This window comes from Molossus molossus, unplaced genomic scaffold, assembly GCF_014108415.1.
Source record: "Molossus molossus isolate mMolMol1 unplaced genomic scaffold, mMolMol1.p scaffold_m16_p_1, whole genome shotgun sequence".
In the NCBI taxonomy this organism is placed as follows: domain Eukaryota; kingdom Metazoa; phylum Chordata; class Mammalia; order Chiroptera; family Molossidae; genus Molossus; species Molossus molossus.
This window is the reverse complement of record NW_023425344.1, coordinates 156,824,898-156,852,687: the sequence shown is the minus strand read 5'-3', so window position 1 is coordinate 156,852,687 and position 27,790 is coordinate 156,824,898. Positions and strand designations below refer to the sequence as shown.

General features: G+C 44.4%; 1 protein-coding gene across 2 annotated transcripts; it reads left to right on the top strand.

Annotated features, from left to right (window-relative positions):
• CUNH14orf93 (chromosome unknown C14orf93 homolog) lies at nucleotides 1–24,170 on the top strand. Of its 2 annotated transcripts, XM_036281100.1 has the most exons (8): nucleotides 1–59; nucleotides 13,287–13,430; nucleotides 13,511–14,329; nucleotides 16,459–16,779; nucleotides 21,118–21,179; nucleotides 21,412–21,515; nucleotides 23,048–23,160; nucleotides 23,439–24,170. In XM_036281100.1, exons 3-8 carry the CDS (start codon nucleotides 13,736–13,738, stop codon nucleotides 23,856–23,858), a joined length of 1,614 nt encoding a protein of 537 aa, XP_036136993.1. In that variant the 5' UTR covers nucleotides 1–59; nucleotides 13,287–13,430; nucleotides 13,511–13,735; the 3' UTR covers nucleotides 23,859–24,170. The 2 variants fall into 2 exon arrangements, with proteins under 2 accessions (XP_036136993.1, XP_036137002.1); XM_036281109.1 differs by lacking the exons at nucleotides 1–59; nucleotides 13,287–13,430 and having other exon boundaries at nucleotides 13,440–14,329.
• The last annotated feature ends 3,620 nt before the right edge of the window (nucleotides 24,171–27,790 follow it).

The following is a 27,790-nucleotide window of genomic DNA, read 5'->3' as shown; positions in this document are numbered from 1 at the left end:
GGCGCCGCGAGTCCGCCTTTTTGCACACACACGAATACAAAGAGCCATACGACCTTCGGGTATCCTTTTTCCATTTTTTTCTCCCCTCTTTAATCTGTGTGCGTTTTCAAATTTTTAAAAATAGAGATCTGTGGCAGTGCTGGGGTGAGGAAACTGTTGCTAAGGGGAATTTGCGCTTTCCCCCATTTCTTTTTCTGTCTCTCTTCCTCTTTCTTTTTCCTGGTCAAGGTTTTAAATATACCAAGAAGTTGAGAAGCAGGATGGTCGTGTACAACTGTATCCAGCCAAATTTATAGAGATTTTTTTTTTCCTTTTTGCTATCACATTTAAGAACTGGTAAATTTTTAGGGTTGAGGGATTTATAAAATTTTAGCTGCTCGGGAAGTATACATTTCGTTTTTTAAGCGGGCTGAAGGGATAATGTAAATTTCTGCCACTGGCAACGTCAAAGGAAGGGCAGATTTAAGACTCCTTCACAAAGCTGTTTGCGTGCGTTTTACACACTCTCACGCAGAACCAAAAACAAGTGGCTTGAATGTGGCAATTGTCCAAGGCCAGTAGGTTAAAAATGTTTGGCTATTATAATTTAGACATTCATTTCCCTGGGGAGTGGGTCAAAGCCCTTTTTACAGTGTGTATTAACACACATTTTCATGAGTATATATGTGTTTCATGAAGTAAATATAAAGGTTTATCTTGGGGTTTTGTGCTTTGTGTATATGTACAGTGTGTGTATATGTGCCATATTAGATTTTGTTTTCAGAAGTGATTGCCTTTGGTTTTGTGTGTGCAAAGTAGCCCCTAGACTGAATTTTTTTTTTTTATGTTGTGTCCCCAAATGTGATCAAAACAGGTCTTTGTATGCAAATTTGAGTTTAGAAGAATTTCTATGCTTAGCATACTCCAGCACTTTCAATTTACTCTATTTTCCTGCTCCACTTCTAAAGGATCAGATTGGTGAATAATAATTGCCAGGGAGTATACAGTCCATGTAGTAAATGAGGGTAGGCAATTTATTGAATCTATGGTTCAAAACCTTTTTTAGTGACTGTTTTGCCTAAGTGGTTTTGCTTTTTATTGTCTCCTGTTCTTAAATGTACAGCTGTGTATATTTTGGCCTTTATGTGTGGTTTGGTTGGTGTATTCAGGAAGGGAAGTTCTCTCTTGGCTTTTTGACAAAATTGCCCTTTATATTTGGGATTTGTTTGAAAAGCTCCACAGCTGGCAAAGCATCAGGAAAATAATCCAGTCAAATCCAATTCTCAGAAACTGTTCATGGTGGTAGGTGGTGAGGGAGAGGGGTCAGGGGAGGCATAGGCAAATAATAAATAGGAGGGATGAGAAATGCTTTTTTATCATGTTGTATTTTTGAAATAAAAAGCCTGCTCATGTCTGAGTTACAGAGAAACACATGTGAATTAGAGGACAAGCTTAGGGCAGACCCTCCAGTTATTTAAACTATATTTTCACTTCACTCTGTTACAGAACCACTGTCTCCTATTAGGAGTCATACAAAAAATATTTATATTCAACTCTATGTTCCCACATTGGAGTGAAAGCATTGAAGTATATGGGGTGATGAGGGAGAAACTGGAATGTCGAAAGTGTAGTAGCAACCAAGAGATTAAAGGATCTAATGTAGAGTTCTAATTTCATTACCACAATGTGTATGATGATAATACATTTCCATTCTTCACCTAGTGTCCTAGTTTCAAGCAATATAGACGCCTAAATAACTACAGCGATAAAATTATTGGTACAGATCTTGAAATCCTTATAGTGAAAGTGGCCCTGTGTGGGCTCTGTTTCTTACCTGAACCAAATGTATTTTTATTCCCTAACAATGCAAGCCAGATTAGTGCTCTATAAATACAGTTTTAAAGGTGGATCATTCTACAAGTTTAGACCTGCATAACTTTGAAATCTATTGAAATCAGATTTTAGTGACTTTTGTGATGGTGGCAGTGCTGGAAATTTATAATGGAGTTTTGCCCTTTCTAATTATTTTCTGCAGCACTGCAGATCATCACATACACTTTTGCCACTTTTTAGATCCCTAGAGTAGGGAGGGCTCTTCCTAGAGTGAAACACAGCCCAAGCCCCTGACTTCCTAGGCTATTTGATTTTTATTAAGACCCTAGGCTCATATCCAATATCCTTGCTTTTGAGTTTCTTTCAAGAAAGATAATTCCTCTCACTAATATATCTTGACTTGGCCTTCCTACCAAAGCAAAGCAAAACTTAACTTGATTCTGCTTGGGAACCTGCGAGGCCCCTAGAGGTGAAAAGGTCTTTAAAGGTAACTGCCACTGTGCTAGTTGATATCTGAAAGATTTGTAACCAAGGCCGGCAGGACCGAAAAGCCTTCCACCTAAAGTAATGAAACCGATTTTGTGAGAAGAAAAAAACAAAAACGATTTGTAGCCATTATATTTATAACCTTGTACACGCAGCTTTTGTTAGCAGTAAAGAAACAAAAGCGAGTAAATAACAAAAAACCAAGTTAAAGATGGCGCCTGACGGGCCTCGAAAAAGCCTGCAGTCGTGTCCCTCCCTGAGACGGCCCCTCCCCTCCCTGGCTCGTTGAGTGACTGTGGATTGGAGCCAGTAGCGTCCCTGGCTCTGCTCCCCACCGTACTCTAACTGCCAATCGTAGGGAGCCAGAGGAAAGTGGGGCGGTGCCTCCTCGCGTGCGCGCGCTGGTCCGGTACACGGGCGGCGCCGTGGTCTCCCTCAGCCGCCGGCGCGCGGGATTTGGCGGCGCTGAGTCAGCTGGAGCGGTGGTGCGGGGCACACGTGGTGGAACACCGTCCGGCTGCCGTAGAGGGGCCGCAGGGGGAACTCCAGCGCCGCCCTCAGCTGAAGTCCGCAGAGCTTTCGTGGCCACGTAGTCTACCCACGGTATCCCAGCTAGATCCCCTAGCGCGCCTCGGGCCACCCTGCCGGCCGCCACCCCCTCGGGAATCCTGCCTTTCCCCGGGACTCCCAGGACGCACTCTACGGCTGGGTTCAAGGGCCGCTCGCTCTGCTTCCTGTGGCGTCGGAGGCAGTACTGAGCCCTGTTCCCCTGCGTCGCTGCGGTCGCCCTACCTGTAGCCGAATCACACTCTCTCTTCGGAAATAGTTCTGTCCCAGTGCCCACCTTGTCATCTTTGACTAATATTTAATCAACTAACATTTACCGAGGGCTTTCTGGGCACACGAGAAAGCTTTAGTTTTAAAATTTCCAGTTTCTCCAGAAATGCAGTAAGAATCCTTTAACATCAGGCACTTATATGAAAAGTTTAAACCGGAAAATTTAATTTTACCACGTTGCATTTTAGCAAATGTAAATAAAGACTCCTATACTGAGTTAAAAAGTCACCGCTCTACAATTATACTTGGAATTTTTTGGCTTAGGCAGAGTCCTTTTCATTTTACCCGATTCTGCCCTCTGGGTCTACATCTCTTTTTTTTACCGCTAAAAATGAGATCTTAGGTTTTCTTTGCAGGGCAGTAGTATTTTATATTTGCTTACCTACTCTTGTGTAATAAAGAGCTCATTTCTAATAGAAATAGATTTCCAGAGGATCTTTTAACAAGTGAGCCATTTTGCACCTTAAAGTGGAGGAGTGAGGCCGACCAACACAGCAGGAGCTTTTAAGTGGCCATTTTCCTTTTTTATTTCTTAAAATGAAAATTATGGCACGAATTGCCATGCTTTCAGTAATCACATTTAAGGAAGTCCATTGCTAGCATGACCCTGAATGAGTCAGGGGCCCATTATAAAAACATATATCATCAGGGTGATACCATATCATACACATCTATTAGTGAAAAAACTTTTATTTTTCACAGTTTGGAGGTGAACTCAGTCATGCAGAAAATTCAAACTCAGAATGGGTAGAAAGCAAGCAAGGGAGCTGCCAACTGTGTGATATATTTAGTTCTAACAAAAATACATGTGACTTGGGAGGAAAGGGGCAGTTAAGATTATGGACAGCCTCTCCCTGAACTGTCTGTCTGTCTAAAGAAAATGAGTTTTCATTATTTTTTAATCCAAATACTCGTGAGGAAAATATAAAAATTTTTGAAAAGTACATTTTCTAGGCTCCATTCATATGTATTAAAAATAGACCAATACTGAAATGAACCCAAACACATATTTTATGCAAACTTACATTTGACAGCTGCTGTCATTTTGTGTTGGCAACTCATAAGATTGAAGATCTTTTTCTGAACACTCAATTTTAAAAGTTGATAGCATTTTACAGAAGACATGTATGTTATTCCATGATGGTCAGTCTTAGTTTATTCCTATTTTTTCTTGAACAAAAATATGAACTCAATGTTAAAATTAATTAGCAATCTGAAGTTGCAAAAGTTGACAGTATCATTGTTTAATAATAATGTTTTAGACACTACCTGGTTAATTTACCACAGTTAACCATTGCTTTGCCAAACATTCCATGTATTGCTTCATGGGTTATTGAATTAAAGTTACACATTTTGAGAAGTAAAAGCAAAATAAATTTTAGGCATGTTAATGTGGTAGGGTTAAATGGGCTTCAGAACCTTCAACTAGTGATGGATAAAAGCAAGAATAATTATGTTAGGCCTGGGGTGTTATGAAAGAATTGAACAGGTTGTGACACAGATAATGTAGCAGTGCCTGTAAGAAAGTTCTGTTGTCAAATTGAATTATTCCTACTGAGGAAAGTCTGTCTCCAAAGTAAAAAGAATGTCTTTATATTATACAACTTTGTCTTATTCTCTCTACCTCAACGAATCTTTGTCCCTGCATACATGTTTTTCTTCTCTTCAGTCTCAGGGAAAAGCTCACCTTCCTTCCTCTCATATTGGGAGGATCCTTGCTAGGAGAAAACTTAAAACCTTTTCTAATAGCTTCATTCTTTACTTTCTCACTGGCCTTTTTCTTTCTGCAATTTAAATATACTAGAGCTTGCCCTGGCCGGTTCGGCTCAGCGGTAAGAGCATCAGCCTGCAGACCAGAGAGTCCCAGGTTCGGTTCCCGCTAGGGGCACATACCAAAAACAAATAAATACATAAATAAGTAAATAAACTAAAGCTCTAGAGCCCCTACTTTCCTATTTCCTTTCTTCCTTACCTAACTGAACCCTAGAAAACTTGACTTCATGTTTTGCTTTCATTTTCTTTCCATCAATTCCCCTTTCATCTACTACGTAGTATTACTTTCACTACAAATATATATATATATATATATATCTGGTTGTTGCCAGTGACCATCAGACACATTTTTTTTCATCTTTTTAAACCATTCTGCTTCACTTGTCACCATTGATTAGACTCACTTTCTTGACGTTCTGTATCCTTCTGCTTTCATAACACTTTTTCTCCCACCTCACTGACCATTCTTCTCTTTTAATGAAGCCTCTTCCATGGATTGGCTTGAAGTGCTGTCCTTGGCCTTTGGGTTTCACATTTCATATTTACCCCTTGGTGAACTCATTCACTCTCAGTTTTTACTACAACCTCCCACTAAAGATTTTAAATCTGTATTCCATTCCAGCTGGTGTGACTCAGTGTACTGAGCATCAGTCCCATGGACTGAGAGGTCCCGGTTTGATTCCCAGTCAGGGCACATGTCCAGGTTTCAGGCCCAATCCCTAGTGAGGGGTGTGCAGAAGGCAGCTGATTGATGTTTCTCTCACACATCGATGTTTCTCTCTCTCTCTAAAGTCAATAAATCTGCATTCCAGCTCTGACCTTCCTCTTGGTTGTCTTTCTCAGTCTTAGTTGCTTTTAGTACATTTTAATTTTTTTTCTTTATTGATTTTAGAGAGAGAGAAAGGGAGAGGGAGATAGAGAAACATCAGATGAGAGAGAACATCGATTGGCCACCTCCTGCATGCGCCCCACTGGAGATCAGGCCCACAACCTTGGCATGTGTCCTGACCGGGAATCAAACTGGCACTCTCTTGGTGCATGGGTCGATGCTCAATCACTGAGCCACACCTACTCAGTACATATTATTTGAAGATGCCACCAGTTGAAATTTAACATGTTAAATAAATATACAACTCTATCATGCTCATGCCTCCTCTCGATTTCCTCATTTCTATCATTATGTCAGTGGTGCCATCTTATGACCTTGAAGTTGTCTTTAACCAATATCTCTGTTCCTCATATTTATTTATTATTTTTTAATCCTCACCCAAGGATATTTTTCTATTTATCTTCAGATAGAGGGAGAGGGAGAGAGAGAAATATCAACGTGAGAGGGACACATCAACTGGTTGCCTCCTGCACAACCCTGACCAGGGCCAGGGATAACCACACCGAAGTATGTGCCCTTGGCTGGTATTGAGCCCATGTCTCATTGATCCATGGGCTGAAGCTCTACCGCTGAGCCAAACCAGCCAGGGCTACCCCTCATATTTATTAAGTAAAGAAATATTATCAGCTCTTCCTTCAGGATGTTGCACCTTTATATCCACAACCCTCTCATTCTCATTAACTCACTCCTTGATTACTTAAAGAGTCTCCTAACCTCTAACTTCCACTTTTAGGTTTCTAAAACAGGGGTCAGCAAACTAGCCCATAGACCAGCGGTTCTCAACCTGTGGGTCGCGACCCCTTTGGGGCTCGAACAACCCTTTCACAGAGGTCACCTAAGACCATCGGAAGACACATATTTCCGATAGTTTTAGGAACCGAGACACCGCTCCTCTATCCTTCTCCAGGCGGGTCCGCCCACATGCAGATATGCCCACATACAACATGAGGAACTGTATTCAAGGGTGGCAGCATTAGGGAGGTTGAGAACCACTGCCATAGACTAAATCTGGCCCAGCACCATTTTTGTATGGACCCATGAGCTAAGTATGGTTTGTATAATTTTAAATGTAATATTTTATATTTCCGTATCTGTAAATAAAGTTTTATCGGAATAACCATGCTCATTTGTTTACCGTATTGTCCATGGCTTCTTTGTGCCATAATGGCAGAGATGAGTAGTTGTGACAGAAAGCACATGGCCTGCAAAGCCTAAAGTGTTTTCTGTCTGGTCCTACAAGAAAAAGGATTGCGGATCCCTGCTCTAAGAGTTTCTTAACTTAGTTTTCAAAGTCCTCTGTTAGCTTTCCTTACTTTTCTCTATAAGCCCCTTTGTTGTGACCTCTCACTTGTATCCTGTTAATTCCTGTAACGGGTATTTTTTCTCATCTATTATGTCTTCTTACTACCCTACCAGTTCATCCTATAAATTACTCAAGGCTCAAGTGGAAGTTTTTCTTCTATAAGATCCCTTTCTCATATGATTTCATTTTTTGATTTTTCCTACTTTTAACTAACTCAGGAGTTTTTTGGTCTGTACCATATTTTTAGGCACTTATGTGTATTTTCCTTTGTTCTTTAGACATTCCCATTCTTACATACACGGTTAGCTCTTTGCATATAGGGACTTTGTCTTCTCTTTGAGTACTTAGACGTGATAATCCATTTTGCATGTTATTACATAGAAAGTTTTTAGAAACACCTCTTTTAAAAGAAATTTTTCATCATCTGTAATGGGAATAAATTAGTGTTTTTTTTTTTATCCTCACCTGAGGACATTTTTCCAATTTTTGTTCAGATAGAGTGGGAGGAAATAAAGAGGAAGAGAGAGAGAGAAACATCAACGTGAAAGGGACACATCGAGTGGCTGCCACCCACATGACCGACCAGGGCTGGGGACAAACTGCAACCGAGGTACGCGCCCTTAGCGGAAACTGAATCCGGGTCTCTCTGGACTGCAGGCTGACGCTCTAACCGCTGAGCCAAACTGGCCAGGGCTAGTGTTTTGTTTTTAATCATTATCCAGCATTTTTTTGGTTAGTAAATATTATAATATGAAAAAAAATTATACTTATTCCTTTATTCCCTGCTGACCCAGTTTCTTGTCCTTTCATTTCAATGTCTTAGAGTTTATGTGGGAGACTATAGAAGGAGGCAGGGAAATTAAGTCAGTAATATTTATGGAAACCGAAAAAGAATTATTTGAATTCCCATTGTGCTACAGTGTACTGTACTTAATAAAAGGAAACACCGTTTCTTGTCCTGGATGTGACATTCTAAAGTGGACATAGTATGTTAATACACAAAATAAAATGAAAAACAGAAAGAAATTGAGGAACAAAAAGAATTCATAATAGGATTATATAATTGTTATTAAAAGCTAGCAAAGTTTAATAATAGTCTTAGTCGAAAGCCATATATGATAGTAAATAAATTGCAAGTACTTTGTTTTCTTAATTATCTTTCTTATTTGCGTCATAGAAACTTTTATACCTATAAATGCATCTTTGTAGACTTATAGAATTTTGAGACTAAATTTTGGGGAAATCCCCAAATCCATTTCAAGCCATTGCTGCTTTTTTTCTCCCCTAAGATTAGGAAATCAGGATGGGTGACCAGGGTGGGAACACAAATGTTTCAGGAATAATCGTAATATTGTCCAGCTGCTATTGTGGAACACTGGCTGTGTGCCAGAACTCCTTTGATGCCTTGTTCTGTAGATAACAGCACTCTGTAGATAATCTTAACAAAAACACTCCAAGTAGACAGACATAAGAACTCTGGGCTCAAAAAAAAAAAAAAAGATCCTTTGCCCAAGTTCATACAGCTCTTAAGTGGTGCAGCAGGATGAGAACCTCCCGCCCCACTTTTTTTTTAAACTTCTAATTCAGTGCTGCTTTGAAAGGATGGCCTAGGAAAGATGGTTTAGTGGGGAGGGAAGGAGTCAAGGTAGGCACCATGCAGGTGGGGTAAAGGCCTCATGCAAGAAAGATCTTTGGGGCAAGAGTGTAGAAGTCACCAGTTTGGTATCAGAAAAGGTCCCCACCCAGTGTCCCAATTTGATACATTTTTTGTTGTTCAGATAGAGTGGGAGGGAGAGAGAGGGAGAGAAAGAGAGAGAGAGAGAGAGAGAGAGAGAGAGAGAAACAAACATCGACGTGAAAGGGACACATCGAGCGGCTGCCACCTGCACGACCAACCAGGGCCGGGGACAAACTGCAACTGAGGTACGCGCCCTCAGCGGGAACCGAACCCGGGTGTCTCTGGACCACAGGCCGTCGCTCTAACTGCTGAGCAAAACCAGCCAGGGCCCAATTTGATACATTTAAAAAATAATTTTTCTTTATTGATTTTAGCATATTTTTTAAATTTTATTTTTCCTTTATTGATTTCAGAGAGAGAGAGAAAGGGTGAAGGGGAGAGAGATAAAACCATCCATGAGAGAGAACATTGACTGGCCACCTCCTGCATGCCCCCCACTGGGGATAGGCCCACAACCTGGGCATGTGTCCTGACCGGGAATCAAACCGGTGACCTCTTAGTGCATGGGTAGACGCTCAACCACTAAGCCACACCAGCTGGGCCCAATTTGGTACATCTTAATTTCTGATTTTATAAATACTGAACCCAACTGACAAGCATTTGTATGTATGTTACCATTTACATAACTTTCCTTTTCTCACAACACCATGTTTCAGATTAAACTCCTTGAATGATGTTGGTTAAAAAAATGAAAAACCGCCACCTGGTGTGGCTCAATGGTTGAGCGGCAACCCATGCACCAAGAGGTCACCGGTTTGATTCCTGGTCAGGGCACATGCCCAGGTTGTGGGCCTGATCCCCAGTGTGGAGCATGCAGGAGGCGGCCAGTTGATGTTCTCTCTCATTGATGTTTCTATCTCTCTCCCTCTCCCTTCCTCTCTCTCTAAAATCAATAAAGAAAAAAAAATTAAAAGAAAACCCCTACAGGAACAGTGAAGGCTCTTGTTTAGGGAGGAAGAGGATATGTAAGTGATTCACCCATGTATTGACATAGGAGTCACTTAGTGCTTTCCTTTTTAACCTTTAGTTTTACTTTGGCTTTCACCTTTTGTTTTAGGCTTAGTTGTGCCTTCCAGTGACTCTAATGACAGAGAAGCTATAATTGATTTGAGTTCAGTTCTTGCAAGAAGTGACTACCTGGGCCATGGCTGGTTTGGCTCAGCAGTTGAAGCGTTGGGCTGCGGACCAGAGAGTCCTGGGTTCAGTTCCCGCTAGGGGCACATACGAAAAAAGAAGTGAATATCTGGAACAGAAAAACATTTTTCTTAGATTTCAAATGCTCCAGAGAATAACAGTTTTGTTTATTTTTATTTGTTTTATTGATTTTAGGAAGAGTAAGTGAGAGAGAGAGGTAGGGAAACACTGATACAAGAGAGAAACATCAATTAATTGCCTTCTGTACATGCCTGAACTGGAGATCGAACCTGCCACCTTTTGGTGTACTGGACAATGCTCCAACCAACTGAGCCACACTGGAAAGGGCAGAAAAGCATTTTTTAATTTTTTTTATCCTCACCTGAGGACATTTTTGCATTTATCTTCAGAGAGAGCGGAAGGAAGAGAGAGAGAAACATCAATGTGAGAGAGACACATCGAGTGGTTACCACCCACATGACCCCTCCCAGGGCCAGGGACAAACTGCAACCGAGGTACGTGCCCTTCACTGGAATCGAACCTGCAACTCATTGGTCCACAGGCTGACACTCTAACAACTGAGCCAAACCGATCAGGGCAAAGACTATAATAACCAAATATAATGAACATGCATTGTCAGATTTACACTTTAGTACCTCAGAGGCATTGATATTACCTATTTCTGAAATAAGATTGCTGATTTAAAAAAAAACAACTCAATGCCCGGCCAGCAGTGTGGCTCAGTGGATTGAGCATCAGTCCCATGGACTGAGAGGTCCCTGTTTGATTCCTGGTCAGGGCACATGCCTGGGTTGAGGGCTTGATCCTGGGTTAGGGGCATGCAGGAGGCAGCTGATCAATGTTTCGCTCTCACATCGATGTTTCTATCTCTCTCTCCCTTCCTCTCTCTCTAAAAAATCAATAGAAACATATTTAAAAAGAACCTCTCAATATACATAAAAATTTCCTACCTTCTCTCCTTTTAATTGTGATGTTATAATTTTCAGGGTAAGATAGAAATGTATCTCTTGAGGAAATTGTAAACATACTTAAGATTTTGTCACTTGGGGAACTACAGGCAGAAGAATTCTTTTTTCAATAATCAAATATCATTTAGAAAATGACAGTATGAAGTTCCTTGGAGTGTTCTCAGTGGTACAAATCAATCCTCCCACACCTTCTCTCTCTCTCTCTCTCTCTCTCTCTCTCTCTCTCTCTCTCTGTCTCTTTCTCTCTCGGAATAGTTTAGTTGCTTAACTATAGTGATTTCAAAAGAGAGGCAGTTTGGTTTATTATTGCTATTCTGTTTTATCCTTTTATGAGGATTGGTCATGTGTGCAAAGTGGCAGCACTTAGCTATTTAGACATGCCTGTTGAGCTTTACCTCTCCCTTAAGGAACACGAGAAGTGGAGATGAGGGACCCCAGAGGTGATCTCTCTGGGCCATGGGCTGAAAGATTCAGAACAGCTAGTTTCCTGTGCAGAGGTGGAGGCCCAGGTATACAACAGAGCAAGGGGCTCTGCAGCCCCGGGTTACCACAGCTCAATTCTCTGATCCAGTTGTCCTTTCATTTCTTTATCCCATCCCCAAAGCATTAATGATATAATAGTATGAGGTTGATGACATATTGGTGGCTTCAGTGACCAGCCTATTTCTTTTCTTTTTTTTTAATACTCACCAGAGGACATTTTTGCATTTCAGGTAAAGTGGAAGGGAGAGAAGGAGGAAGAGAGAGAGAGAGAGAAACATTGATGTGAGAGAGACACATCAAGTGGTTGCCACCCACACGACCCCAACTGGGGCCGGGGACAAACTGCAACCCAGGCACGTGCCCTTAGCGGGAACCGAACCTGAGACTCTGGTCTGTGGGCCGATGCTCTAACCGCTGAGCCAAACCGGTTAGGGCTCAGCATATTTCTTATTTAGGAGTCTTACTCAGAATGCATCTGTATGAAAATTATAGAGAGGATAGCCCTGGTCAGTTTGGCTCAGCGGTTAGAGCGTCAGCCTGCGGTCTGGAGAGTCCTGGGTTTGGTTCCCACTAGGGGCATGTGCCTTGGTTGCAGTTTGTCCCTGGCCCCAACCAGGGGTCATGTGGGTGACAGCCACTCTGTGTGTCTCTCTCACATCAGTGTTTCTCTCTTTCCTCACTGTATCTGGAGATAAATGCAAAAGTGTCCTCGGGTGAGGATTAAAAAAAAAAAGTAGAGAGAGGATAGAATCAGGATTATGTCAACAAAAAGTGCTATCAGCCCTGGCCGGTTTTGCTCAGTGGTTAGAGAGTTGGCCTGTGGTCCAGAGAGACCCAGGCTTGGTTCCCGCTAAGGGCATGTGCCTCGGTTGCAGTTTGTCCCCGGCCCTGGTTGGGTCGTGTGGGTGGCAGCCACTTGATGTGTCCCTTTCATGTTGATGTTTCTCTCTCATTTCCTCTCTCTCCTTCCTGTTCTATCTGAACAAAAAATGGAAAAATGTCCTCAGGTAAGGATAAAAAAATTTAAAAAATAAAAAAGTGGTATCAGTTCGCCCTGGCCAGTTTGGCTCAGCAGTTAGAGCATCAGCCCATGGTCCAGACACACCCGGGTTCGGCTCCCGCTAAGGGCATGCATCTTGGTTGCAGGTTGTCCCCAGCCATAGATGGGGTCATGTGGGTGGCAACCAGTCAATGTGTCTTTCTCCCATCAATGTTTCTCTCTCTCTCTCTTCCTCCCGCCCTCCCTCCCATTCTATCTGAAGATAAATGCAAAATGTCCTTCGGTGAGGATAAAAAAAAAAGTGGCCCTGGCAGGTTTGGCACCGTGGTTAGAGCATTGGCCCGCGGTCCAGAGAGTTTGGTTCCCGCTAAGGGCATGTACCTAGGTTGCAGTTTGTTCCCAGTCCTGGTTGGGGTCTGTGGGTGGCAACCAGTTGATGCGTCTCTCTCACATCGAGGTTTCTCTCTCTCTTCCCCCCTTTCTCCCTCCCGCTCTATCTGAAGATAAATGCAAAAATATCCTTGGGTGAGGATAAAAAAATATATATTAAAAAAAAAGTGGTTATCAGTTCAAAACAATGAATGCTAGGTTGAAAATAGATAACTAGATTCTGCTGTCTTCCTCTGACCTTAAAAAAGATATAATTTCTTCACATTGTCTCTTCTCTGGACCTGGTGTGTAATATATGTTTCCTAGAGCTGTCCTATGGATAAGATAACCTATGTGAAGTGTTCTGAACTCCTTAAGGAATGATATCAAATGCAATGTTGTTATTAAAGCAAAGATAGTGAGGAGGAGAAGACAGATCAACATTTTCTTCCTTAATCTTCTAATCTTTTCAGATCACAGAGGTCCTTTCGAGTCCCCTCTCTGCTCCTTAGGTTGGAATGAAGGAGGTTCCATCCTTGGGTGCAGGAAGAATACCTTCTACCCCCTGAAACTGTTCATCAGGAAAGCCTTTGTAGGCACCACCCTCTCAGAAAGGGGTGAGTGTGACATCCAGTGTGTTGTGCCAGGGGAGCACATGATCTGCAGACACAAGAAGGCATCTCTCTCTCCTCTGCAGGACAAGGAGAAGCAGCCATGGACTGTGTGCTCCTTCACGGCTTGCGTACTCCTTCACAGAATGCACCGCCTGGTGCTCAGGCTCCTCTGACCACCATCCATGAGGAAGAAAAGTGAATCCAAAGAGGCCAGTGCTTTCTACCAAACTCGTGAAGTTCAGTCGACTAGAGACACCTTTTGGAGCAGTCTAGCATTGTGAGCGTGGTTGTTCCTCATTCCATCAGCCATGTCCTTCAGTGCCACCATTCTCTTCTCCCCTCCCAGTGGCAGTGAGGCCAAGTGCTGCTGCTGTGCCTGTAAGAGCGAGACTAATGGGGGCAGCACAGGCTCTCAGAGTGGGAACCCTCCTCCCAGCACCCCTATCACAGTGACTGGACATGGCCTGGCAGTTCAAAGTTCAGAGCAGCTCCTGCATATTATCTACCAGCGTGTGGATAAGGCAGTGGGTCTGGCTGAGGCTGCTCTGGGTCTTGCCAGGGCCAACAATGAATTGTTAAAACGTCTCCAGGAGGAAGTGGGTGAGTTGAGGCAAGGGCAAGTGTCCACCCCAGATGAAGATGGGGATAGCCGGGCACATGGTTCACCACTTGAGGAGCCTGGGCCTCTCAAGGAGAGTCCCCGGGAAGCCTGCAAGGCTGTGTCTGCCATGGAAGAGGAGTGTGACAGCGTGGGCAGCAGTGTGCAGGTGGTGATTGAGCAGCAGCTGGGAGCAGCCTTGGCTGTAGGGCCTGGGCCTTTGGGCTTCCCAGCTGCTCAGAGAGATGTGCAGCTCCCAGGATGTGCCTTGGCTGCCAGCGAGGGGGCCCCGACACTCAATCCCGTGAGTACGGCTGCAGAGCAGGACACTAGTGTTGCTGCTGCTTAGTGCTTTTCCTGGCCTTCCTCTTTTTTCTCTCTTTCTGTATCACTCCCCCACCCCCACCCCTTAAGCCTTTCTTTTGGTTATATTTGTGAAAGAACAGTACCAAGTTTCCTTTGCCTTCAAGGATAATCAGCACTCTTGTTTTCTTCCCGAACCATAGGCTCTTTGGCAGGAGGTCATTTCTGGTGTGTTTGGTGATGGGGGTGCCCTTCCTTCCCTCTCAGTAGCTGCATGACACCTTCTTCTCTACAGCTGTCTCCGCTGCTCCATGCTCTCTGCCTCTCCTGGCAAGAATGCCTGCCGTGCACAGACGGCTCATTTATATTTTATCACGGGCCCTCTGCTTGCCAAGAGGAATTCAGTACAGAGAGATGGGAATGAGAGGGGAGAGAGGCAGAGGTGGGAAGAGCGAGAGAGAGAAGGAAACAGTGAGAGGGGAAGGACAAAGATAATAGAAGACAGGATAGGGAAGGAAAGAGGCAGGTGGAAATGAAGGGCTGAGGAAAAAGAAAAAGTGAAAAAAGGGAGCATAAAAGAAAGGAGAATCTAAATGGAAGAAGAATTTACGCAAGAGAATATGAGGTAAGGTGGGAAGCAGGTAGAGGAAAGGAACTGAAATGAGGAAAAGAAGTAGGTCACTGAGAGTTAACAGTAAGAGAATAATGTAAGGAGAAAGAGGGAGGCAAGCGAGCATATTTGTGAGCAGGAAAAGACATAAAAGTACTTTGTGTTATTTCAGTTTCTTTATTGCTCAAGGCCATATGAGCAGGCAAATCCTGGCTGAGTAGAGTAAAAACTGTAGAATGTCACACATGGAAGTATGAAAAGGAGATGGAGCAACTAGAGAGATCATAGAGATGAGAAAATAACAGATGTGTTGCCTCTTGAGAGACAGTGGGAGGTCTGTCACCTCTCCTCCACCAAGTTCTTCCTCTGCCCTTTCCCTTGTCCTCCTTGCCACAACAAGGCCCAGGCACCTAAGAGTAGAGGAGCAGATCATACAGGGTGGATGGAAGGGATGCAACACCCGGCCCATCTGCTGGATACGAGAAAGAGATGTGTAAGCTCCCTTGTCCCCCTCCAGTGTCACACTTCAGCTGGTCACTGCTCCCCAAAGTCCTAGCCACGTGGGTGGGTGATGACCACTGCTGCTCTCCCCAGTCTGTGCCTGGCCAGGACTGTCAGTGGTTTGGGGCTGTGGGAGGAGGAATTGGAAAGGTGGGAGGAGGCAGGAGTGTACCAGACCTGGCAATGCCCTGAGCTGTGGTTCCTTCAGGCAAGGAACTTCCAAACTGAGAATGGAATTACATTTCCCAGCGCAGAAAGCAGTTCACAGGTCTACAAATCTCAGCCTCTTCCCCAGCTTCTTTCTGTACTCCCCCCCCCCCAAACTATCACCGTTTAGTTTTCTTGGCTGCAGAAATCCCCCCTCCTTCTTCTTCCCCCTCTCTCCCTTCCTCCCTCCTTTCTTTCTCTGCCCTGTATGTCCTTGAGTGAGGGCACAGGCAGGCAAGTAGATGTCAGGACAGTGACAGCTGGATGTGGCCAGGACAGGATCAAGGTGAGGGCACAGTCTGGCCCTAAAAAGGGAATGGGGATATGGGGTTGTGGGAGTGGGTGCCAGCCTCTCTAGAGATTTCTGACTCTATCTCTCTCCTTTGCTCCCATTTTTCTCCTCTTTATTATTGTTACCATTTTATATTCTTGCTCCTTCTTTAGCTTGGTTTTCCTTTCTTGTCATCACTTCCTCCCCGAGTCCCTTTTAGACAAAACACTTACCTAGCTACAGTTCTTATACCCAAGAGCAAATCATAAATGACCCCTCACAAATAGAGCGTCAGAAACATGCCTTATCCTTGTAATCAGTCCTCTGGTAATGACCCAACATGAGAGGCCCTGTACACACGGAAATATTTGCCCAACACTCCCATAGGAGTCCCACAGAAACAAGCCATAGACCATTAAAGACTGTGCTAGATTCCCCCTGCTTTCCACTTTCTGTTCATTATCCTTGGCCAGAGATTGATGGTTAACCAGGTTCCCCTAAGCCTGGCTGGCTAATAGGCTATTCTTTTTTATGTTCTTAGCTGGTGGATGATTATGTGGCCTCTGAGGGTGCAGTACAGCGGGTGCTGGTCTCTGCTTATGCCAAGCAGCTCTCACCAACCACACAACTGGCTATCCAGCGGGCAACTTCAGAGACAGGGCCAGAAAATGGAACCAAGCTGCCACTGCCTTGCCCCGAGGACATGCTCAGTGCTGCTGCTGCGCTGGAAGGTGCCTTGGAAGAGTCAGGCCCAGGGGGAACTGGGGAGCTGAGACACTCTCTAGGGTTTACTGCTTCCCCGTGCAGGACCAGAGGGAGTGGGCAGAAGAACTCCAGGCGCAAGCGGGATCTGGTACTCTCTGTGAGTGAGCTCAATTTCTATGAATTTTTCTTCAATCTGGAAAGATAAATGAAGAGTAAAGTATGGGTTGATTTCAATTTCCCATATTGAATGAATGGTATCCTGAATCTTACTGGAGTGGGAGGGGCAAGAAGAAGATTGTTCCATAGCTCTAGAGTTAGGCAGTCCCCCTGCTACCAATGGAACTTTTTTAAGGCTTTTCCAGATAGAGTGATATCTTCCATTTTAAAATTGAGGCACATCTCCCAGGGATCTAATAATCCTAATGGGAAGATCTTTAAGGGATTGAGCAGTTCGACACTGAAGGGTAGCACTGGAAACTGCCTGCAAATTACCAGTGTTCAGGGTAAGCAGCAAGGAGCCCTTTGGACAGAAAGGCCAGTGTTCTGAGGTGGTCCCAAACCCCAAAGATGCAGAGGACCACTAGATACTAAGCTTCGTTATAAAGATTTGGGGATTCTGGTGAGCCAAAGAGCTCTTGGCAGAGAAGGAACTGGCCTGAACTAGTTCTGTCTAAAGCCTTGGTGTGGCATAAAGCCCTAGGAACATCGCTCAACATTCTACAGGGCCAAGGACAGTTCCCTACAATTGTCTGTCCTAAAATGTCAATAGTGCCAAGGTTGGGAAACCTGTACTAGGTTGACCACACTCCTATGGATTGACTCTATGCCCAAAAAACATCTTTCTGATGATCATGGGGATGTTCTTTAGCCATATAATGTTCATATTGACTGTAACGGGTTTCCATGCCCTGGATATTGGCTGATGAAGTAACTTGAGAGTTCTGATTAGGAGTGGAGAACACCACTCACATCCAACTGAAATCTTCCCACAGTATGCAGTATCACCCTTTTCTTCTTGTTACAGTTTTAGCAAAGATTGAAAACATTTATACCTCCTTTATTTACACTACTTCTTTCTTCCTTTCCCCTTTTCTAAGAGATCCTACTCTTACTCTCCATTTGATTTGTTTTTACCTTGAGGGATTCTTATTTTCCCTCTAGGAAGGAAGACACCATAGTCAGTATCAACTGATTTCTAACCTTCATTTCAAATTTTGGTTATGCTCAGGGACATCTCCCCACTTATCAAGAACAGGCAATGGGTTTAGTTTCTTTGTCATGAATTTCTGGCCCAAGAGATCCATTCTTGCAGCCAGTGATAGAAATGGAGGCATTTCAAAGGATTTCTGCAAATTTCATAGTGTTTAGGTTATGAATAAATGTATGATAATTCTAATTTACATAAAATAAGGATTTTTCTATCACTTCCATTCCTCTCCTGCCCATTGCCTCCAGTAAGAGATCCACTGTCAAAGCCTGCTTCTTCCTGCCCTTTGGGGATCTTGGTGGAACAGCAGACCTTCTGGGGAGACAGAATGCTCACTTAGTATAGTACTTGAAAAGGATCTAGAGGACCACCAGTCCGGGAACTTTGCTGCCCATCACAGAGGAGGATTTAAAATGTTCTTGTGCCAGCCTTAGTTTAAAGGAGGAGGGATACTTGTAGATCTTCACTATTCCAACCTTTAGCTCTGGGCAGGAATTAGAGAGGCATCTCTTCAGTCTTTTGAGGCTGCTGTGGATTGCTGGGATTGCTGCTAGGGATCCAAAAGCAACAAACCAGAACTCTTAATTCCTTGGAATGCTGTACATCCCAGCCACCCCTTGTGGAAGTCCACTTATTTTTAGCTCACTCAGGAGTAGATGAGCCAGCAGCCATTTTTAATACTTACTATTTTCTAGAGTATTTTCCCTTTCCACTTCAAGCCTGGTTTGATTTTTATCAGCTCATGGCTTCCAAGCCACTTGAATTGGAAACTATGTAACTCATTTTTTTTCTTTCTTCTTTTGCAACTCTTTCCATTTGTTTCTGGAGCATTCACACATCCCCCTGTGATTCCTTAAGTTTGGACTTCTAAGAGGTAAAATAACTCTATCAAATATGAAGCTAGTATAATAGTATTTTTTTTTATAGTGTGGAGACCCTAGCCACAAAGAATTAACCGTAATTTCCTAAGTTGATATGGTCAGTCAGCCATAGAGGTAGAAGGGTAAATTGGGCATTTCTGAATATGAAGCTGAAGTCTTGATATCAGGATATGAGTTCATCACCTTGGGACTGGGTAACTTCCATTGACTGCAGGAGCTTGGGATGAAAATATAATCATAGCCCTGGCCGGTTTGGCTCAGCGGTTAGAGCATCGGCCTGCGGTCCGGAGAGACCCGGGTTCGGTTTCCGCTAAGGGCACGTACCTCGTTTGCACTTTGTCCCCGGCCCTGGTTGGTTGTGCGGGTGGCAGCCACTCGATGTGTCCCTTTCACGTCGATGTTTCTCTCTCTCTCTCTTCCTCTCTCTCCCTCCCACTCTATCTGTGCAAAAAATGGAAAAATGTCCTCGGGTGAGGATAAAAAAAGAAAATATAATCATAAACAATAGAACTAAATTTAATAGGAAGAAATATTAAATCCTGCATTAAAAAATTGTATTGCGCCCAGCCGATGTGGCCCAGTGGTTGAGCATTGACCCATGCACCAAGAGGTTGCCAGTTTAATTCCCAGTCAGGGCACATGCCCAGGTTGTGGGCCCGATCTCCAGTGGGGAGCATGCAGGAGGCGGCCAATTGACGTTCTCGCTCACATCTATGTTTCTATCTCTCGCTCCCTCTCCCTTCCTCTCTTTCTAAAATCAATAAAGAAAAAAAAAATTTTTTTTTTAATTGCCCTGGCCGATTTGGCTCAACGGTTGGAGCATCAGACCATGGACCAAGGGTTCACAGGTTCGATTCCCAGTCAAGGGCATGTGTACCTGGGTTGCAGGTTCGATCCTAGGCCCCGGTTGGAGCAATTGATGTGTCTCTCTCACCTCTCTCTCTCTCTCTCTCTCTCTCTCTCTTCCTCCCTCCCCACTTATCTCCCTCCCTCATTTACACTCTATCTAAAAATAAATGGAAAAATATCCTCAGGTGAGGATCAACAACAACAAATTTTTTTTTTTTAATCTGAAGAAATGGTGGAGATAGCAATTAAGCCTGTGAAAAATAAACTTGAGTTTACAGGTTGACTATGAGTGAACCCTATGACACTGTGAGTAGGGGTGGGAAGAAAGGTAACACCATCTTGGGTTTCATTCCTAGAAGTATAGAGTTCTACTCAGGGGAAGTAATGCTTCCTTTGGCCAGACCTCAACTGATGAGTTAGATTCAGTTCCAGGTGCCACTTGTGAGAGGGACACTGGCAAACCAGAGAACCTCATAGTTTCATGGTGAGTTTGTCTGGAAACTCTATCATGAGAAATGGCTAAAGGATGTGGGGGTATTTAGACCAGGTAAGAGAAGTCTTTGGGAGTATATGAAAGCTGTCTTCAAATATTTCAGGTGCTATTAAGAGCAAAATGGGTCAGATTTTGGAGCATCTAAGGTAGAATTTTTTGACAGATGTTCAACAGTAGAATAAGCTGATTCAAAAACTAGTGAGGACCCATCATTAAAGGTGTATGAGAAAAGCTGAAAGACAGCCTGTTTAATGGTGTGAAAGGGAGGCTGGGTGACAGTCCTTAAGGTCCTTTCCAATTCACATTTATGTTATTTTAGGTTTGTGTTTTTCAGACAATGGTGTGTGTACCCCTGGGATTTATGGTAATGTGCAAAGGGATATACCTGGGGCATTTTCCTGGGTTGTCAATTTTACTAGAAGACTTTAAAAGATATTTTTATATTAAAAGAAATACAGTCTTGGCTGGTTTTGCTCAGCGGTTAGAGCATCGGCCCACGGACCAGAGAGTCCTGGGTTCGATTCCGGCCAAGGGCACGTACCTTGGTTGTGGTTCGTCCTCAGCCCCGGTTGGGGTCATGCAGGAGGCAACAATTGATGTGTCTTTCTCACATCAATGTTTCTCTCGCTCTCTCTCTTCCTCCCTCTCTCCCTCCCACTCTATCTGAAGATAAACAGAAAAAAAAGAAAAGAAATACAGATGTATTGTGAAGCAAATTTTTAAAATTTGCAAGAGTAAATTTGCAATAGTCCTGATGTATATTCGCTTTCTCTTTGCTATTGGGAATATGTTTATGGAAATGTTTGAGACCCTCTGCTCTAGTGATCACATTCCTCAGGAGCAACAGTAAGACCAGGAATGATCTTGGAGTCTTCACACAAATTAATTGAAGGGTGCTGGCCATTAGAAATACTAACTTGGATAGGATCTCTGGCTAAGAAAGGATATTGACAGAAAGGATTCAGGCGGAGAATCCAATTGGGACAATGCATAGGGACCAGAGGAGGGTTTCATCATATCCATTCCTGGTTTGATTCTGTGTGTTTGTTTGTTTTTACCCCCTAGAAATTGGTCCACAATGTGCATAACCACATCACCAATGACAAGAGATTCAATGGGTCTGAAAGGTATGATCCACTTAAGGGAAAAGAGTCACACTGTACTTTGCCAAGGAGAGGGAAGTTGAAGGGGCTGCTGTAGTATATTAATGAGGCTAAGACTTTGGACACACCATTGCCTCTTGTATCCTGCCTTAGGCCATGGAGAAATTCACCACAAAGTTGATTAGTGCTGGGAATCTCCATTTGTCTGGTTTCAAAAATGCTGACTGCCTTATTCACTCTCTTCTCTTTGTGGCAGCATCAAATCTTCTTGGAATATTTCAGTAGTGAAGTTCCTTCTGGAAAAGCTCAAGCAGGAACTGGTAACCAGTCCCCACAATTACACTGATAAGGAGCTGAAAGGTGAGAAAAACTTAGTTAACTCCCATTTCATAACCCACCCCCCCCCCCCCCCCCCCGTTCCTGGTCAAAGGAGAAAAGGCATAGTGGAGATGATTTGAAAATGGTGGATAAAAAAATTGGGGGGAGGGGGTTCTTCTCACCTACAGTATTCACAGGATTCTCTAATTGCCTTTTTTTTTAATCCTCACCCGAGGACATTTTCCATTTTTTGTTTGATGGAGTGGAAGGGAGAGAGAGGAAGAGAGAGAGAGAAACATTGACATGAAAGGTACACATCTAATGGCTGCCACCCGCATAACCCAACCAGGGCTGGGGACAAACTGCAACCAAGATACGTGCCCTTAGCGGGAACTGAACCCGGGTCTCTCTGGACCACAGGTCAACGCTCTAACTGCTGAGCCAAACCGGCCAGGGCTCTAATAGCCTTTTTATTCCCCTACTCAGTCTGAAATGAAATGGGAGAAGGAAAGGGCTAGAACATCATTATATAGGATGTTTATAAAGGGCCTGAATCTAGGGTGCTATGAAAAGGAGATCAGAATCCAGGCCAGCCCTTTTGTCCCTAAGTAGTATATCCAGGGCTTTCTATTTCCTTGCTCGTCTGTTACTTGTCTGTAGCTAACCCTGAAGCATTAAGAACACTTCTGCTGAAAAGAGCCAATGTCACAATTCAGTAGAGGTGGCAAACTTTTCACCTGTCTGAGTCAGGAGGGCTCCTAGTTCTCACTGGCACTGCTAACCAGAAAACAGACGGACCAAGAGACAAAAATCAACTTGCTTAAAACCACCTGGCAAGTCAGTCGCAGAATCAGGATGGGCCTGATGGCTCTGTCCACCCCCAGTCCAGGGAGTACACCATATCACATGTAGCTTTGTTGGACTCAGTCCTAAACAGAGACCTGGCACCTCCCCCACATCCAGTCTACTTGGCTCTATCTTGGGAATGCTCTGGCACCAGGGCAGCAGTCTCCAGACTCATGGGCTTTAACCCCCGCCCCCTGTAGCCCCTGCCTGCAGCCTCTCACTGCTGGTGGGACCCAGAGACTCAGGCATGTGGTCTGTTAATGACCCCAGTGGGTGGGGCTGACCCAGCTTCCAGGGACTGTCAGTGTGTATGCCAAAATGGCATAACTGAGATAAAGTGAATAAATGACAAATAAAGCCACCTTTTTACAAAAAAAAAAGAAAGCTTCCACTGAAGAAGCACTTGTAATAGACTATCAGCAGAGTAGAATGGGGGTTAGTTTAATTGGGGGAGGGGGAAGGAAGTTACAAAAGCATTGGAGTTTTCTTTTTCTAGTGGGAGATACGGGAGGAGTTAGTGTTAGAGATTGATATGGTCAGGGAGAGCTAAACCAAAGATGAAGTTTTGAAAATAGTGGATTTAAAAAAATTGTTTGCTGATGGGTGATTACTCCAAGAAAACCCATCCTCTAAATAGTGATACTGACCCCCCCATCCAGTAGTGTCAGGGCAGAAGAAAGGGCTGAGAACCACTGCTCTTTGCTCCCTCCCTTCTCTCTCCCCACCAGGAGCCTGTGTAGCCTACTTCCTTACTAAGAGGAGGGAGTACCGCAACTCCCTGAATCCCTTTAAAGGCCTGAAGGAAAAAGAGGAGAAGAAACTTCGAAGTCGCAGATACCGGGTAGGTTTCTAGACCTTCCTTTTCAGGATGCTAAACTCTAAACCCTAATAAGCACCAGTGGGAAGGGCCAGAGGTAATGGCATCTGAGAAGAGAGTTGAGAGCCAGGAATGTAGGCAGACAGAGGAGGAGGAAGCTGAGCCAGTTCTAAGATTTGACTTGGGGGCTGGGTCCTCTCAGGCACAGATTTCACACAGACTTCCTCCTACTCAAACCCTCTCTCCAAACATAATTCATAGTTTGTTTCTCTTCCTAATCTCTGCCTGGGTTCCTACAATAGCTTTTTGCCAACCGATCCAGTATCATGAGGCATTTTGGACCTGAGGACCAACGCCTGTGGAAGGACGTGACGGAAGAGCTGATGTCAGATGAAGAGGACAGTCTTAATGAGCCAGGGGTCTGGGTAGCCCGGCCTCCTCGTTTCCGGGCCCAGCGTCTCACAGAGCTCTGCTACCATCTTGATGCCAACTCTAAGCATGGCACTAAAGCCAACCGTGTATATGGGCCTCCCTCAGACCGATTACCTTCTGCTGAGGCCCAGCTCCTTCCACCAGAACTTTATAATCCTAATTTCCAAGAAGAGGAAGATGAGGGAGGTGATGGAAATGGACCTGTCTCCCTATCTTTTGACCAGTCCCACAAAACCTGCTGTCCTGACTTGAACTCATTTATTGAAATCAAGGTGGAAAAGGATGAGTGAAATCTATAACCAAGAGTAGCTCTGGCTTCTGCCACTGCCCATGTCCCAGAAACGGCTATGGGGCTTCCCACAATGAGTTGTTCTCTGCAGTCTGAGAAAGCAAGTCTGCCTCTCCTCTTAACACAGTTCCTACTGGAAGTGGAAGCTGGTAGCTCTGGTGGGATAAAAAGACTTACCTGAAAGGGGGGAAACTCCCCCCACTGTGAATGGCAAGCCAGAAAATGCTTATTCCTAAGCATAAACAGTGCCTCAGAAGAGCCTGGGATGAGAAGAGGAGGATGGATCTAAGAAATATGAGGCCTTCTTGACATATGCTCTGGTCTCTGAGTTTTTTGTTTGTTTGTTTTGTTCTGTTATTTTTCGGGTTTCACTCAAAGCTCTGGGGAAGCAGCCCTGGTTGCACCTTCTGCTTCCCAGGACTGCTGGTCTTGCTCTGCAGCGGAAGCAGCTCCGGACCAGTTCAGGGTAATACTGCCACCTGGTGGGAAGTTCCAGTCATGGGCTTGATTCTTCTGAGCAGAACAGGGGCTCCATCCCTTTTTGGGAATTAGGATTTAGATGTAATAGTTTTATTGGATTATATAAAGCAGATTTTATTATTTGCATCTTACACATGAGAAAATTAAGGCTGAAAGAGTTCTCATGTCTCACTGGCACCCCCTCTCCCACTACACACTAGCACACAAAATTTGTGCATTTTTGAATAGATTGAAAAGTAAAATGGCTTTCTAGTCGGTCATTCATATAACATTGATTGCTTACTAGGTGTCAGATACTGTGATATAGACACACTGTTGATCAAGGTAGATGCTGATCAGAGGTTTTATTATGTAATGAGAAAGCCAGGCAATTAAATAGGCAGTAAAATAAACTGATAAGAGTGATAATGAGGGAGTGTAGGGTGCACTGGCAGTACACAGCAGGGGTAGCTAACCTGCTCTGGTGGTCTGGAAAGTCATCTCAGAGTGGTGTTTAAACTGATACCTGAGCCCTGGCCTGTTTGGCTCAGCGGTTGGAGCGTCTCAGCGGTTGGTTGGAGCATCTGCCTGGCCTGCGGATCAGAGAGTCCCTGGGTTCAGTTCCTGCTAGGGGCACGTACCAAAAAAAAAAAAAAAAAATCAATAAACTGATACCTGAAAGATGGGGAGGAGTTAACCAAAAGGGAAAGGGAGGCCAGGAAAGTGTTTCAAACATAAGGAACAACAGGTACTAGAGATCACAGACAAGGTACAATTCTACTACAGAACAATTTGGGGAACAGATAATGCTGAGAGGAGAGGCTGGAGAGGTAGAAAAACCTTCTAAAATATTTTAAAGAGTTTGGACTTCAATTCAAGGGCAGTGAGAAATCATTGTCAGGTTTTAAGGAGGGAAACGAGTTGATCAGTTCTGTTTTACCTCAGCTTCCCCCCCCCCCTCCAATTCTCTGTTTTTGTTTTTCTTTATTGATTTTAGAGAGAGAGGGAGGAAGAGATAGAAATATCGACGAGAGAACATCGATTGGCTGCCTCCTGTATGCCCTGTACTGGGGATCTGGCCCACAAGCTGGGCATGTGCCCTTACCCAGAATTGAACCAGCGACCTCTTGGTGCATGTCAACCCTCAACCACTGAAACACACTGGGCAGGCTCCAGTTCTGTGTTTTAAAAGAACCACTTGACCTTAGGTTGTGAGATAGCTTGGAGGAAGAAAGCCTTGGCAGTGAGACTTTTGCAGCGGTTCTGGAGAAAAAAGATTGTGGTCTGAGAGGGAGAGTGGTGCCGAAGGGAGGGCAGATTTGAAAGATATTTAGGAAGCAGAATTGATAAGACTTGGTGATAGGACTTAGCTGGATCTGAAGTTAAGGGAGGAGGACATAGGTTGATGTTCAGGTTTCTGGCTTAAGTAGATGAATGGTGAATGGTGCCATTTTCTCAGGGAATGCTGGAGGAGCCAGTTTTGGGAGGCAGGGAAGGTGAGGTCAGTTTAGGGTGTTGTATGCCTTTGAGACAACCAGGTAGAGATATAGCAGTCAGATGAGTTTTTTAAATCCACGGAAGTCTGGGCTAGAAATATGGATTTGGCAGTCATCAGTATGTCTATATCTACCTTAATTAAAGTCTTGGGGGTGGAAAAGAGGACCTATGGAGTTCCTGGCTCCAGCTCAGACTATGAACTGGTTACCCCGAGGTTGTGAGCACTATTGGAGCATTCCCTCAGTGTACCCCTCTCCCTCTTGTGTTGGCTTCCTATGTATGATCCCCTGAAAACACAGGGTGTTGATCCCAAATGTGCTCACTGCTACCACCACTAACTCCTGGGTGGGCCTCCTTTAATGGATTTTTAACTTTTCTTAAGATTTACTCTCCCTGCCCTGGCCAGTTTGGCTCAGCGGTTGGTTAGAGAGGGTTAGAGAGTTGGCCCTCTGACTGAAGGGTCATGGGTTCGATTTCTGGTCAAGAGCATGTACCTGGGTTGCAGGTTCGATCTCTGCCCCGGTCAGGGTTGTGTGGGAGGCAACTAATCAATGTGTCTCTCTCACATCGATGTTTCTCTCTCCCTCCCTCCCTTTCACTCTATCAAAAAATCATTGGAGCCCTGGCCGGTTTGGCTCAGCGGTTAGAGCGTCGGCCTGCGGTCCTGAGAGACCCGGGTTCGGTTCCCGCTAAGGGCATGTACCTCGGTTGCAGTTTGTCCCCGGCCCTGGTTGGTCGTGCGGGTGGCAGCCACTCGATGTGTCCCTTTCACATCGATGTTTCTCTCTCTCTTCCTCTCTCCCCCTCCCACTCTACCTGAACAAAAAATAGAAAAATGTCCTCAGGTGAGGATAAAAAAAAAAAAAAAAAAAAAAAAAATCATTGGAGCCCTGGCCGGTTTGGCTCAGTGGTTAGATCATCGGCCTGTGGTCCCGAGTTCGGTTCCCGCTAAGGGCATGTACCTCAGTTGCAGTTTGTCCCCGGCCCTGGTTGGGTCGTGTGGGTGGCAACCACTCGATGTGTCCCTTTCACATTGATGTTTTTCTCTCTCTCCCTCCCACTCTATCTGAACAAAATATTGAAAAATGTCCTCGGGTGAGGATTAAAAAACAAAACAAAACACTGGAACCCTGGTCAGTTTGGCTCAGCAGTAGAGCATCGGCCCTCAGACCAATGAGTCCCAGGTTCAATTCCGGCCAAGGGTTATGGTTCGGCCCTGGCCCTGGTCAGGGTCGTGCGGGAGGCAGCTGGTAGACATGTCCCTCTCACATCAATGTTTCTCTCTCTCCCTTCTTCTCCCTCTCTCTCTACCTGAAGATAAATAGAAAAATATCCTCGGGTGAGGATTAAAAAAAAAAGATTGCCCGCCAGTGTGGCTCAGTGGTTGAGCATTGACCCATGCACCAAGAGGTCACCGGTGTGATTCCTGGTCAGGCACATGCCCACCCAGGTTGTGGGCCAAATCCTCAGTGAGGGGCATGCAGGAGGCGGCCGGCCAATCAATGTTTCCATCTCCTCCCTCTCCCTTCCTCTCTCTCTAAAATCAATAAAGAAAATAGACCTGGCTGGTTTTGCTCAGTGGTTAGAGCGTCGGCCCATGGCAGAGAGTCCCAAGTTCAGTTCCCACTAAGAGCATGTACCTCAGTTGCAGTTTGTCCCCAGCCCTGGTTGGGGTCATGTGGGTGGCAACCAGTCGATGTGTCTATCTCACATTGATGTTTCTCTCTCTTCCTTCTTCTCTCCCTCCCGCTCTATCAAAAGATAAATGCAAAAATGTTCCCGGGTGAGGATAAAAAAAAAAGAAAAGAAACATTACAAAAAATATATTTACTCTCCCACCCTCATCCCAGTGGAGCAAATCTTTCAAATATTAGAGGCTGTGCAGATATTTTGGATGTAAATAATTGGGAGGAAGAATTCAGATCCTCCTTCCCCATTTGGAGACAGGAAAGGATGGAGAGCCCTATGGTTAATTCT